Source organism: Aulonocara sp. 'chitande type north' Nkhata Bay, linkage group LG7 (genome assembly GCF_057382095.1).
Source record: "Aulonocara sp. 'chitande type north' Nkhata Bay isolate Kocher_YH1m ecotype deep benthic linkage group LG7, A_spYH_male_GT1.1, whole genome shotgun sequence".
Lineage (NCBI taxonomy): Eukaryota > Metazoa > Chordata > Actinopteri > Cichliformes > Cichlidae > Aulonocara > Aulonocara sp. 'chitande type north' Nkhata Bay.
Window position 1 is genome coordinate 18,159,124 of NC_141350.1, and position 14,090 is coordinate 18,173,213.

The 14,090-nt window shown below is 40.2% G+C and overlaps 1 protein-coding gene across 1 annotated transcript in view; it reads right to left on the bottom strand.

Annotated features, from left to right (window-relative positions):
* Nucleotides 1–2,740: 2,740 nt before the first annotated feature.
* Nucleotides 2,741–14,090, bottom strand: part of LOC147324971 (A disintegrin and metalloproteinase with thrombospondin motifs 20) — a 77,962-nt gene continuing 66,612 nt past the window's right edge. The window contains exons 30-39 of the mRNA XM_086299201.1: nt 10,363–10,536; nt 9,363–9,533; nt 8,615–8,815; nt 8,314–8,443; nt 7,588–7,682; nt 7,388–7,482; nt 7,152–7,285; nt 5,815–5,906; nt 5,594–5,698; nt 2,741–5,326 (exon numbers count right to left, since the gene is read on the bottom strand). Coding sequence (XP_086155327.1) covers nt 5,237–5,326; nt 5,594–5,698; nt 5,815–5,906; nt 7,152–7,285; nt 7,388–7,482; nt 7,588–7,682; nt 8,314–8,443; nt 8,615–8,815; nt 9,363–9,533; nt 10,363–10,536 — 1,287 coding nt within the window. The 3' untranslated portion in view covers nt 2,741–5,236. The remainder of the gene's footprint in view (nt 5,327–5,593; nt 5,699–5,814; nt 5,907–7,151; nt 7,286–7,387; nt 7,483–7,587; nt 7,683–8,313; nt 8,444–8,614; nt 8,816–9,362; nt 9,534–10,362; nt 10,537–14,090) is intronic.

Consider the following 14,090-nt stretch of genomic DNA (forward strand, 5'->3'; position numbering starts at 1 on the left):
CACACTCATCAACCACTTGGTTAAGTTGGTAAGTTACATCTTCCTAGTACTGGGTTGTAACTTCTTTGGCTTTCATGATAGCATCACAAAGTTGGTAACACATCCATAATGCACATTTTGAGTTCCACCGCATCCCAGAGGTGCTCTATTGGATTGAGTTCAGGTGACTGTAGAGACCATTTGAGCACAATTCAGTTCAATTCAGTTTTATTTATACAACAGTTGCTTCAACACACTTTGCATTGCAAAGTAGACCCTACAATAAAACATAGAGAGATAAACCCAACAATCATATGACCCCCTATGAGCAAGCACTTTGGCAACAGTGGGAAGGAAAAACTCCCTTTTAACAGGAAGAAACCTCCAGCAGAACCAGGCTCAGGGAGGGGCGGCGATCTGCCACGACTGGTTGGGGTGAGAGGAGGAAGACAGGATAAAGACATGCTGTGGAAGAGAGCCAGAGATTAATAACAAGTATGATTCAGTGCAGAAAAGGTCTTTTAACACATATTGAGTGAGAAAGGTGACTGAAGAAGAAACATTCAATGCATCATGGGATCCCCCAGCAGCCTACACTTATTGGAGCATAACTAAGGCCCTAATTATATGCTTTAGCAAAAAGGAAAATTTTAAGCCTAATCTTAAAAGTAAAAATAATCTCTGTCTCCTGAATCCAAACTGGAAGCTGGTTCAGTGTACAGTGAACTCATGTTCAAGAAACCAGTTTGAGATTTTTTCTCCTTTGTAACATAATGCCATCAGAAGATGGGTGAAATGTTGTGGTCATAAAGCGGTGGATGTGATCAACAGCAGCAGCACTCAAGTACACTGTGACATTTAAACAACCATGCTGCAGCAGAAACCAACACTCATGAGACCAGGCATTGATTTTCTATTAAACTGTTCAATTTTGGTGAACCCGTTTGAATTGCAGCATCAGTTTCCTGTTCTTAGCTGGCAGGACTGTCACTCCTTATAATAATAACAAGTATTATAAGGACCATATAAGTTATATTATGATTTATTCAACAATGGGGTTATTGTACCAATAACTATTTCATCTTTAATGTTTACTTAATCAGTATGAGAGTAATGCAAAAGTACTCACTTTTATGAGCAAAATGTACTATGAGACATACAGTACACATAAAACAAACATTTGACATTAAGTTTTTATTACAGATTTATTCTTATTTTTCATAGTTACTTCTGCCCCTTAGAGCAGGTTGCAGCTGTAGATTTTACCAGAATGTCTGTGCCATTACCTCAAAGCAGACTGTGCGCCGTGGTCAACATCAATCATTAGCACTTTTATGAGGATTCTCTGCACAGGTTTGTGTTTTTCAGCTCCATCATTAGCAATATCTGGTTTATGAAAACATTAAGGCAAGAGGAGTTTTTTCCCAACGTCCACAGCCTGGGAAGTCTGAAAGGACCTCATCACAGCTTGATTTCACTGGAAAACTGCTCTTGAAGGGAGTTGTTGTTGTGCTTCAGGACTATTCCAAATCCTTAGATTAGATTTTAGGAACCAAAGCAGGCTTTTGGCAAGAAATCAAAGCAGCTCTTGAGGCACTACAGTATCTGTTTTCATTTAATGTACAAAGCTATCTTGGTGCAATGAGCCCTAGAAAAGTGGCTTATATATAAGCACTCCACTTTTTCCTGAAGTACCTGCACCTTTATTACCAAGGGAATTTGGTGACATAATTCCCTGAAAAGGAACTTTTCCACTTCTTTCTGGGGTTTACATGAAACTTACCTCATTCCTGGATTTTGACACAACTTTGATGATTCGCTCTGTAGTTGACAGCTTAAGGTGTTTCTAGATCTCAAGAATACATATATATTAGTGAGGACTGGTTTTAAAAGGTATTTGCTCTGTTTATATGTCTCTTAAGTGGAACTGAACTCTTGAAAGTCATGTTGTGGAAAAGCAGTCTGCATCACTAAGTGAATCCACATGGAGCCACAATGTGGTGAGCAAAGCACCCAGCCAGAGCTGACCTGCTGCCCTTCTTTAGAATCCAGCTGACTCTGTGGCCGACAGAAACTGCTGTAGTGATAAGAAGGACCCGTGCTTTAAGTGACTTCATACAGCCATGTAATATTTCATTTAATATATTTACTTTGCTGCATACAGAATGTATATGGAGTTTGACCTTAGATTTTGAGTTTAAATCTATGTGCACATGATTATATTAGAAAACAGGGCAATGACTTGATCTGTTTGAAGGATTATTTATATAAATTATGTTGCATATTGTTTTAGTTCACTAAAATAAAAATTAAAAGTAGACTTTGCAAAAATGAAGACCAATTGAAATGATTTTGTCAACTTAGTTTGGTTAAAAATTGTTTTGCAACTTGCATGATTAGAAATTCATGGATAAAAAGTCCCAAAGAAATAGATAAACAAAACACAAAACTAGTATTTAGTATTTTAGTTTTAACTAGTAATAGTGTTAGAGTATAGATATTTATAGATTGTGATTTGGGATTTTATACTTTTTAAAATCAATATTTTTAAACTGCATTGAGCCTTGATGTGAGAGACCCAGATCCGACCCTCCTAGCAGTTTAACGTCACGTGTCTTAACGTAAAGGGAGTTGGTATCCAACTTTTCTAAAAACAGCAAGAAAATAGCAAAGTATAAAAACTGAAAATTGCAAATATAAAGAACCACACCATCACTTTGTTCATCAACGAGTCTGTTGGAAAGCAAGTTTTATTCTTACTTATTCTTTAACATTAGTGTAGTAGCAAGACATACAAGTAATAGTACAATTAGTATAGCACCAAAATCATTTGTTTCTTTTATACAGGCTGCGTACATACTGTAGGTACATAGGATTCTTTTAAACATCTTTGGATAAAGCATGGCAAACAAGCACACCGTTTCTCTACTCAGTACCAATGCCCATTCAATATTTTAGCACACAGTTTGCAATTCAAGTATGAATATTACAAATACACATATATCATAAGTTACAAATCTTAATGGTTATTACAAAAAAACAAAAACAGGATTACATTTCTACAAAACTGACAGCACACAGTGCATCAAGTATTCTTTAAATTTCTGATACAGACCTCATAGCACAATTGACCATCATAAAATGAACGACAGCCAAAGGTTTTCTAGCTGCTCACTGACTTTTATTATTTTCAGCCATTCTTTAAATCAAAAGAAGCGGCATTGTCTGAGAGGGAAAAAAAAACAGCCTGCATCTACTGCCTAACTTTGGTTAAAGCTTAACATTAGCGAATCCGCGTGTTCAGTTGGTTGATAGTTGTATTTGCGGTCATGGCAAAAGCCGGATATGATGCGTTACAGTAAGTATTGCTCAATGGGAGAGTCCTTCGCACAGTCGCTGGTCTGTTTTATCGGGCAATCTTGCATCTAAAACATTAGCTCTGTTCATAAAAGGACCACAACAGGCTATAAGGAGATCCTAGGGAGTCTGCTAGAAAGAGTTGAATCTCTGCCCTATCGAGTGTTATTCCCAAAGCCAGTTTTCCTTCTCAACATTAGAGGTAATTCCAGTTCAAAAGCACCTTTTAAAAGATCCTCATTCAAGATTAGTGGTTATATGCTACAAATAGTAGGATAATACCTATTTTAGCAGACAACGGACAAAACATATCAGACAATGGCTTCTCTGTTGGTAGTAGTCATTGTACCGTCATACAGAACATATCTACAAGTCAATGCAGAATAAATATGTTCAAACATAAATATATTACAACACATATCTCAACCGAGTATGGATGTCTATGAGAGGTAGGGTTTTGCAGGCACCTACAGTAGGCCCAACGGAGGGTGTGAGGTGAGACGCGCACGCATACACACACCTGATACTGTGTCAAGGTGTAACAGATGAGAACTCGTGTGACAAAGAGAAACACCAATAACAATCTAACTATGAAACACACATGCACGCACACGCACAAAACAGACAAAATTGTACTTCAACACCAGGAAATATGGAAATAGTTCAGCTATTTCCTCACAGCACTAGTGTTTACTCTGACAGTCGTGCCTCAGTGTCAGTTGGTGGACTGTCTATGTGGGTTTCAGTAGTTTTGTTAAAAATACCTGACAACAGATGACAGCAGACAGACTCACAAAGTACACGACAACTAAAACAAAACGTTATCTGTAGTTATTCTAAAGGCTCCTGATGTTCTCCTAACGTTTGACCTCTGACATGAGACAGGTGTGGAAGGACATCAGTACTTAGTTGCATGCTGATACGTTTCAGAGTCTTGAGCCGCAAAAACAAAAAAAGCATAAGAATTTCTCATTCCACCGACCGTAAATGTTTGTACGTCTCAAACTATGTCATTACTCATGCAAGTGGCCCCTTTCACATTTTTCAGGTTAAAAAATAATGGTTATTTGATTTATACGTTATTCTCATTATTGTGTTGCAAGTGAAAACGCAAATGGGAAAAGGGGTCACCTCCTGAGTAAATCCCAGGATGAGACATACGTTTAAACAGGAACCTGAACTACTTTTGTTCCATTTGTTTTCCATATGGGAATCATTCCTGCTCATCTGTTGCTGAGAACAAGATTTGTAATGCCCTCATATATATACCAAAGCAGCTAGTTCCTGTAGCCATCATTTTTCTTAATCTGTCACAATGTAGAAAAATAACACAACTATCCCTTATATACTCTTCCATAGTCTGCGTATAGACCTTTTTTTTGAACCACAGTAGGATTGCAAGGACAGCATGTCTCCTTTTATACTATCTTGCTGACCACCATATCAGTTGGATCAGAGCCCAAGTGTTTTGTGTCTTTCTAAGTTTGGAAAAAGTTCCTTATCAGCCGGGAGGATATTTCTTTTCCTCCTGTCTTTGTATTTGTTTTCCCAGTGTTTTCAGTCCTGTATCCCGTGTTATGATACAAAAAAATCAATTTGCGTCATGCAAAATAATTTAGTCTCCAAAGCACATGAGTGCATGACAACGTCTGCACAACTGCTGACTCCTCTTAAGTGTTAGTAGTTTGGGTGAAGTACCTGATGGTGGCTCTGTAGCACTGCACTATATATAGCGTCCTGTCTGTTCAAGCTGCTGTTTGGGGATTGAGGATATTACTGTGGGATAATAATTGTTAAATGGTCCCCCTCTGACACTCACGGATGACTGCAGGATCAAATCTCTCTTATTGCCAGTATCTTATTCCAGACAGATTTAGGTGGTTTGGTCTCTGCACAGCTCTCAGTGGACTTGAAGAAGTAGGCCGTTGTGAGCCTGGGGAATGCACTTCCCACAGAAACCACCACAGCGGCCGTAGATTCTTGTCCCATCCTACAGACAGAGACAAATGAGAGAGGAAAAGTGGGCAAAGGGCAGAGAATGAAATCTTCATAAATGTCATGAAGGGATTCCTGCTCAGTGAATCACATTGATGACATTTCAGCACTACAGGCTCACACCACAACTGGAGTGATCCAGCATGAGGCTCAGTCCACCCCAGCAAAATGAAAACAGTGATCCATTACTTGAAATCTGCCCGGCATGACCCACACTAAAGGCAAGCATTATAGGAGTTCACTTGGAACGTTTTGTTTTTACCTCCGATCTGTGGACTTTGACTGAAACATAGTTGCCCTGAGATGTCCACTTGGTGGCCTGAGCCACTTTGAAGCCAGTGCCAATTAGATTGATGCTGAACTGGCCCTGAAAACACAAAAGAGACGGATTTATTTCATAGAAGTTCTCTAACAGGTAAGGTAAAAGAATATAAAACACACAACCAAAAAAAGCAAAACTGTCTTTCTTTTTTTTTCACAAACCTGTGGACATTTGGCTGCACTATAACAATCCCCCGCTGTAGCAAAGGGCACTGGCTGACCAAGAGGTGTCTGGGAAAACCGGAGGTCTGTGACTGGTAAACAGATACCAAAGACACTGATTTAAAGTCACAGTGACCACAAGCAGAAAAAATTGACTGAAACCACATGGCTGTAGAGTATCAACAACTAAGATTTTACTTTCTGGAAGAAGATATTTTTCAACATCTTTTCTCCTATAGTGAATTTGCTTAAATCTAAAGCAAAATTAGCAAAATCCTACTTTTTAAAACATATTTACCTATAGGAAATCTTTATGTTACACTTTCTAATTGTTTACTGAAATTCAAATACTGTTTGACTGCATGCAAGTAACATTTGCAATATTGCAAAAGGCACACCACATTAGCACCTCTTCATATTCTGCCCCTCATCTTTAACTCATTATTTCTCCTCGGCTCTCTTTAAGCCACCTGAAAACTAAATGAGTGTTGCGCAGACTGGGTGTGGGAACATGTGCTGTAAGGACCCAGATCAGATGAAGGAGACGGGAGGATGATAGCGTAGGTACTAATCCAGCTTCTCAAGCATGCAAACTCATGCAGACACAGCTTGTGTTTACCTATTTTTATGGCCATAACGCCTTTCCTTAGATATTCCTAAAGCTACTTAAAAGCGGAACATCTAATCCTACCCATTACCTTTATTCTCACCATAACCTAATTTTAAACTTAACCTGGTAGCTAAGGTTTAGCGATGAAAAAGCCTCTCAAACTTGCACAGTCCTGCAATTTGGTTCCAACAAATCTGCCTGAAGCCACAAGTATAATTGTGTCTCAGCTTTTGGGCCCTGAGAATATAATAAACACACACTAACACACACCCACACACATCAAAGACAAAAGAATAACAAAAAAAACAGCACAGTAATCTACATTGTTTTATGTAATCAAAAGCATACTTGGACAAAATAGGGCAGGTGGAGCTGAGTGGAATAATGAGCAGAGGAATATGGCCTGAAGATGTGCATGTGTGCACATTGTAATTGTATGATTGCTTGCATGCAAGCGTGAGGACATGTTTTATTTCTGATGCAAAAGGATGGATGAGTGCTGACGGGCACGGTTTCAAGTCCTCTCCAGGGACACGAACACACAGTGCTGAAATCTCATTATTTTGATTTGGGAGGAGAGAGCGTGGAGTAAGGCTTACTTTCATTTGGACTGGGCTCTGGATGTGGCATTAGCGCTTTGGAGCGAGGCGTGTGAGGGTTAAAAAAACACCCATGTGTGGTCTCGATACAGTGCACGGCGTAAGGCAATCATGAAGTAATTACTCACTCGTTATCCTCAGGGAGTTTAGGTCCAGACGAACTTTGTGGAAGAGTGTGTATCCCGCTGCTGAGTAGTCGTTCCTACACTCACAGTCCTGTTTTCGGCTGCCGTTATACGGGCATTGAAATGGGTTCAGCAACCTGTGCGTTTAAAGAAATATGGGAACTGAGTGCAAACAGCACAATAACCATATTTCACACATTGCATAACCATACAGCGAGTCATCTCCACATCATACGCACCTGTGGCCATACACCTCGGAGTAGTTATCGGTCTGACCGCTGCGCAATGTCACATACTCCTTGGGGAAATCAGTCTGCATCTCAGCACAGTAAATCTAAGAGCAAACATATTGAGGTAAAGGATGAGATCCCACAAGTTTGCTGCTGCTGCTGCTTGAATCATGACGTGTGCCGGAGTAATTCTGGCAGAACATACAAACCTGTAGGATCCGGGATTTGACTTTGAGATAGTATTCGCCATCTATCCTCACGCCCTGTCTCATCTGGACCTCTCGGCACGTACTGAACAACTGGCCTGGGAGAGGGAGTGAGGAAGAAGAGCTTTCAGTGCAACAGTGGGAGCTGTCGACAGCTTTTAAAAGCTGGAGTATTTAGCCATCTCATTTTAAAAGTTAGTACATAAATCTTTTGTCAGCAAATAGCATAAAAATGTTGAAAGCTAAAAAAACTAAGCACTTCTCCCTAAAGCGGATAGTGACTTGGATCTAATCTTCCCAAGCTTGAGGTGTTGTAATTGTCTTGTTTGTGTTGCAGAGCTCATATTGAGCTGATTAGCTAGTCAAGATTAATACTTGACCAGAGAACTGACTGTCCAGTATATCCTTTCAATTTCATCAGTGCCTGACTTGGCAGAATCTAAGTCAGGAATGATTAACCCTGCGAACTTTGGCTTGCTGTTTTACAGCACTTTCCAAATCCACAATAATGCCTGGCTCAGCTGAAGCCCTTGAGGCATTCTGACAGACTGCACAATTTGCAGAAAACTGCTGACTGTCTGTTTATTGTTCCACTAAGTGATCACTCCAAGAGCCTTTAAGTAGTTTATTGTGTAAAAACAAAGCAAAACACAGAGTTTTTAGAATCAGATATGGTTGTTTCCACAGAAAGCACCGACAGTGACCATTACATTACATTTTACCACTCACATTCTCTTTCCTGACATGCAGCCTGAGACTCAGGTCTCTCTGACAGACGACAGTGTTTGGACGTTTGGCCTTTTGAGGTCACGCACTCCACTCTGCGCTCCATCACTCCTGCTCCACAGGTCTGCGAGCACTGGTAAAAACACGCACATACACAAACTCATTCCCTCTAAAAGTGAAAAAGGCTCCAGTCCAAATCCACAAATGAGATTTATTAAAATCCACAAGTCATCAAAATGTATTGTTAAAACTGTGATTAGCTGAGGAGGATTTCTTGCTGTCTAACAAGCCTTTTCTGACTCACCTTGCTCCACGGGCCAACTTTCCAGTAGGACATGTGAGGGCATTCCGTGAGGAGGCACGGCCGGCTGCCAGGAGGGCGAGGCTCAGGACAATTCGTGCTGGCAAAGGAGGACTGAGTGTACACACCCTGAGCGGGAGAGGTGGGCATCAGGGAGCAGGAGACAATACGCTGCTGGTAGCCAACACCGCAGCTGGCAGAGCACTAAGCCACACGAAAATACACACAGTGGGTTAAAAGCTTTGGCTTTAGAAGAAGCTGTTGTGCAGTAGAACGGGGCCTCATTGGTACTGCTGATGAGAATTGATGACCTTGCTCATTTTAAAGCCTTCTCCATTTGAATGAGCCTGATTCTACTGAAATGCAGATGTTTTGAAGCAATTAGTTGATTACGATGACAATTAAATTAGCAGAAGATGTCAAACGTTTTCGTGTTTTATTTAATGAACATTTTGAAATAAATGCCACATTTTCATCTTGTCAGCTGTTTTAGTACATACACAGCAGATCTCCCTATGACTATTCGAATATTTGTATGTGAGAAACAAGAAGACACCTCTAAATAGACACAGTTTCTCCTTTTTATCTCATTTTTAAGTTAACACCTTTTGGGTTCAGACAGTTGTTTGAAAAAAGAAAAAGATGAAACAAAGTTCCTTCAGTCTTAAATTATTTCTTTCCATTTTAGAGAAATTATGAATTATTTGATACCAATACTGAAACTTATTACTTATATTTCTCATGTTCTTACCATTGACCAGTCTCCTGTTATCCACATGTAGTGACAAGGAGCTTCTTTGCAGGGCTGGAGCAATGGAGGTCGGGCTAATGGATCACAGTAATCACCCTGAGCAGGTGTCATTCCTGGATCCATGCACACCACTTTCCTGCTTCTCACGCCTTCTCCGCATGTTGCATTACACTGATAAAAAAAAATCACACACAGGGTTGTGAGATGGATTGTGGTTTCAGCAACTAAATCAACTTCTAAGACTCCTGGACATCCCTTTAGCACAATAAATGCACATCCCTATTAAACCTTTACACAAATGGAGGAAAGTGAGTGTTGTGTAACAACTGGAACAGTAACACAATGCCAAACATGTGCTCTTGACAATGTCAGTGTTAAAGATAAAAGTTAAAACAGATTTCCCTTCAGTAATGGCTTAAAAGTCATAAAATGGATCAGGATTTGAAAATTTGTGTGTTTTTCTTTTCACTTTCTTTATATTTCATAAGAACAGAGAGGATTTCAGCGGCAAACTGTGAGAGAAAGAAGGTTCAAAGTTTTTGCGGCAGCACAGACAGAGATCTAAACACTGCAAAGATTCAAGCAGTGCTATGTCCCTACAGGATGTCCCTTTTTTTAATGCCTCGCTTTGAGGACAAAGCACATCGCATTAAAGAAAGATGAGCCAGGAAGAAAACAGTCTGCTAGTGTGACACAGAGCAGTGCCGTTCAGTAGCACAGAAGGGGCGATGGCCATCAGTACTCTCAAGTTTGGATATCATTGATTTGTATCATATTTAGTTGCGATGGTTAACACTAAAGCCCTCACGACAGATAAAGGGTGTATGCAGGACGCCCATCTAATGGTGCAGAGAGAGAGTTAGCGACAAAGTGGAGATTGCAGCCAATAAAAGCTTTAATAAGATGCTTAAACATCTGAACATCTGTTTCACACTTGGAGAGTGAGCAAAGGAAATACGTCATCACAGATAGGAAGAAAGAGAATAAACAAGTTACTTACTTCTTTCCATTCATCAGCGACCCAAGTGTAGTGTGTGCACTCTGCAGTTTGGCACGGCCGCGCAGTAGGAGGACGCGCGCGAGCGTCACACAGGTCCTCGAGGACTCGTCCCGTACCTTTTAGCCTGCAGTAGACATCGCGGTTCTGAACTCCGACCCCACAGGTGACAGAACACTAGTAAAACACACACAAAACACACATCTCATTTCGAAAACATGGCAAGAAGTGGGAAATGACTCTAAAGGAAGCTTATTTTTCTCCAGCAGCACTAAGGCTATAAATACAAAGTATTCGTTTTTGTGGCTTTTTAAACTCATTTCTGTTGTAGAGCTGACCTTAAAGGGGCACTAAGCTGATGACACAGTCTTAAAAGCTTAAAAAAGAAGGCGACTGAACTTCTTTAAGTCCGTAAAGATGTTTCGCCTCTCATCCAAGAGGCTTCTTTGGTTCTTAAAACAAATGGTGGAGAGTTCCAAGCATTTAACCTCTAGTGGGAGCTGACCACTTCGGAGGTGGTGCTGAGGGTCGCTGACCCACTATTGATCCTGTGTATCATCAGATGAGCCAAAGTCTGATAAAAGGGGTCATTACCATCACAGGGGGTTACGGGTGAATCCACTGTGTGACCTTGCCCCACCCTCACGCGATCTGTTGAGGTCATCTGAGGCAAGATGTGAGTGGAGGGTAAAGATTTCAAAGATTTCTCTGATTTGATGAAAGTCCAGTTGGGTCAACCGTATGTTCTAAGAGATTTCTTTACATGTGTGTGCTCCTTTTCTTGATTTTTCAAACTCTTAAGACTACCATGGCCTGGATGAGGGCCTACACAGACACACTGATTTTACACATTAAATCCAATTTCCTTGACATGAGAAAAATGCTGTACAACATATTTTGTTATTAACCTTGACTTTGTCATTGGAGGTATGTTGCCCTGGAGTTTAGACTTAAAATTGTGCATGAGTACGGTTTAGAACAAGTCACTATTTAGGAGTAGTGGGGGTCAGTAGTAAGAACTGACAGCTGAGTTGCATTTTAGGACCATGTGCTTATGATGCTTCATAAATCTCTAAATCACGGACTCACCAATTTAAACTAAGACTATATAATGTCTGCTCAGCAGCAGCCACTACAAGGGGCAGTTACAAGATAATGGTTTATTGAATTTGCCCTTATTTTCTGAGATGCTTACGTATTGCATACTACCATTCTAACAAATATGCTAAGAAAATATGTGTTAACAGAGTAATTTAAGTGAGACAGCAAAATCCATCTTATAATTCTGTTGGTTTTCCTCTCCTAAGTTTCACAGGCGATATTTTTATAACGTTTGTTTGGTCTGCCGAGTTAAGATATGCTGCTTTGATGCTCCGGTTCAATGCACTTCATGAATCCAGAAATGGGTTTGTTCCTATTCTGTGAGCTGTATATCTGGGATCACACAAAGATCTATCTCAGACATCTCTTTGATGTTCTTTGAGAAGCATGCCTGCATACTAAGGTAGCGCTCTGTAAGATTTCTGTCAGTGCGCCCCACGGCAGCTGTGGCTACAATGTAGCTTGCCATCGCCAGTGTGTGAATGTGTGTGTGAATGGGTGAATGACTGAATGTAGTGTAAAGCGCTTTGGGGTCCTTAGGGACTAGAAAAAGCGCTATACAAATGCAGGCCATTTACCACGATTTCAGCTGACCACGCTGATTTCTCAGCTTGCCCGCCACACATTACACATTCATAAAAATCAGTGTACGACCCAGAAGTTGCTGCAACTTCTGTTATCGTTGCAGAGTTTATCCTTAGATGTGAAGGTTCAACTCTTTGAGTTTGGAGAAAGAACAAAAAGCACTGCAGGAAATCTGACCTTCAGATCAAAATATGCCTTTAAAAAGCAAAAACAACAGCAAAAAAAACTTGCGTCAAGCATGAAAATAGAACCTGCTGTTCAAGTGATTCTAGAAGTGATACAGCATAACCCAGCTTTAAAAAGTGTGCGCTCTTTAATCACAGTGTTTAGTAAGCAGTTTAAAGGGTCAGCTCATTTCATTTAAAAGGGCATTTTTTCCTGTACTTTCAAGCTTCGTATAGTGGAATTAAACAAAACTTGTTCTTTATCATTTTTTAAAGCAAACATAGATTTGACCATATAAACAAAATCATTCACCTTCATTTTATTAAAACAAAATAATTCAATAATTTGTGAGAAACATGCAACTAAAATCCAAACTCAAAATAAGATAACCAAATCAATAAGACACTGAATCGTCCTTTCAACTTCACTTTACAATAAACATGTGTAACATGGTATTTCGAATAGCAAGTGGAGAGAATTTTGTCCTTGAAAACCAAACTGATTCCCAATGGGAAGCACCCCCTCCTCCCCCCCAGCTCCTCTAATATATTGTCTATTACATTCGCAGTCAGAGGTGACTGAGAGTGCTGGGTAGCTTCGGAATAACTCAGGCACTGGGTGCTGAGGTTTCAAAGTTGTCACATGCACGGACATTAAGATATAAAACATGTCTTTATGCTCTAGTTGAGGATTTCATGGTTGCTGGTGGTATGTGGAGGAAGATGATTGCTTCCAGACACCAGCGAGAGAAAAAGTGAGAGGGGAGGAGGAAAGGCTCAAAGAGTGGGGAGTGGCAGGAGTCTTGTGAAGGGGGAGCAAATGTAAGCCTTGCAGGACCTTTGGGGATTTTACATTTACATTTTATACTTTCCAAGCAGGCATGAGAGGCTTTTCATGAACTGCTATGAAAGTATTCAGTGTCCAAGTCACCAATTAGTACAGAAACCTCCTGTAATTCAGATATTTATCCCCTTCCCACCCTGTTTGCATGTGCATGCACCACAAACTTGGCTGCATCAGCTGCCACATTTATCACTTTTCATTTTGACAGATTCACATTCACATGGTCAGTGTGTGGTCTGACAAAAAGCTTTCATAGAAGAACTGTACTCTAAGATAGGATTTTAAAAAGTTCCCTGAATATTTGAAACCACAAACACAAATGTTACACTAAGTGTGCTATAGTAGTGCACAAAAGTCTCGTGTCACTCCTCATTTCTTTACATTTTGCTTCCAAGAAGCCAGACGTTCTTGTCATTTTTAAAGTGGTCTTGAGCAAGAGTTCTTCAGGCTCTCTGAATGTCGTTCAAAGGTTTTCTATTGACATTAACCGCTTTTTGCACTTTAGTCCAGTCCTTGTACCTGACCATTTATAGAGTATTTCTTTTTTTGTTTATTGAACCATTTAACACTGACCTATGAAAAGATCAAGAATAAAAAGGCACCTAACTCAAGGGATGAACCACTTTTGTGTCTACACATAGCAGAAACTTAACCTAAGAACCAATTTGAAATTGCATCTTTAGAGCTATTAACTCAAACTTTGACATATCTTGGTATGCTGTCCAATGTGTCTTAAAGAAAACTGAGGAAAGTTGACAAGTGGAGGGCAAAAGATGACATATCGGGCATAAATAAAAACAACGCCATGTGCAAAGCATCCAGTAGTACTGCACTGGCTTCATTTCTCAGTATCACAATGATCCCAATCACATTGCCAGCGCAGTACAAGCACACTTGGAATGCTATCGGTTATAGATTGGCCTCCCCACATTCTGGACCTCAACATTATTCAAGCAGTGTGGGATAATCTTGACAGAAAATGGAACCAAATCCAGCCAACATCCAAAAAAGAGCTTTGAATGTCATTAAAGAAGCCT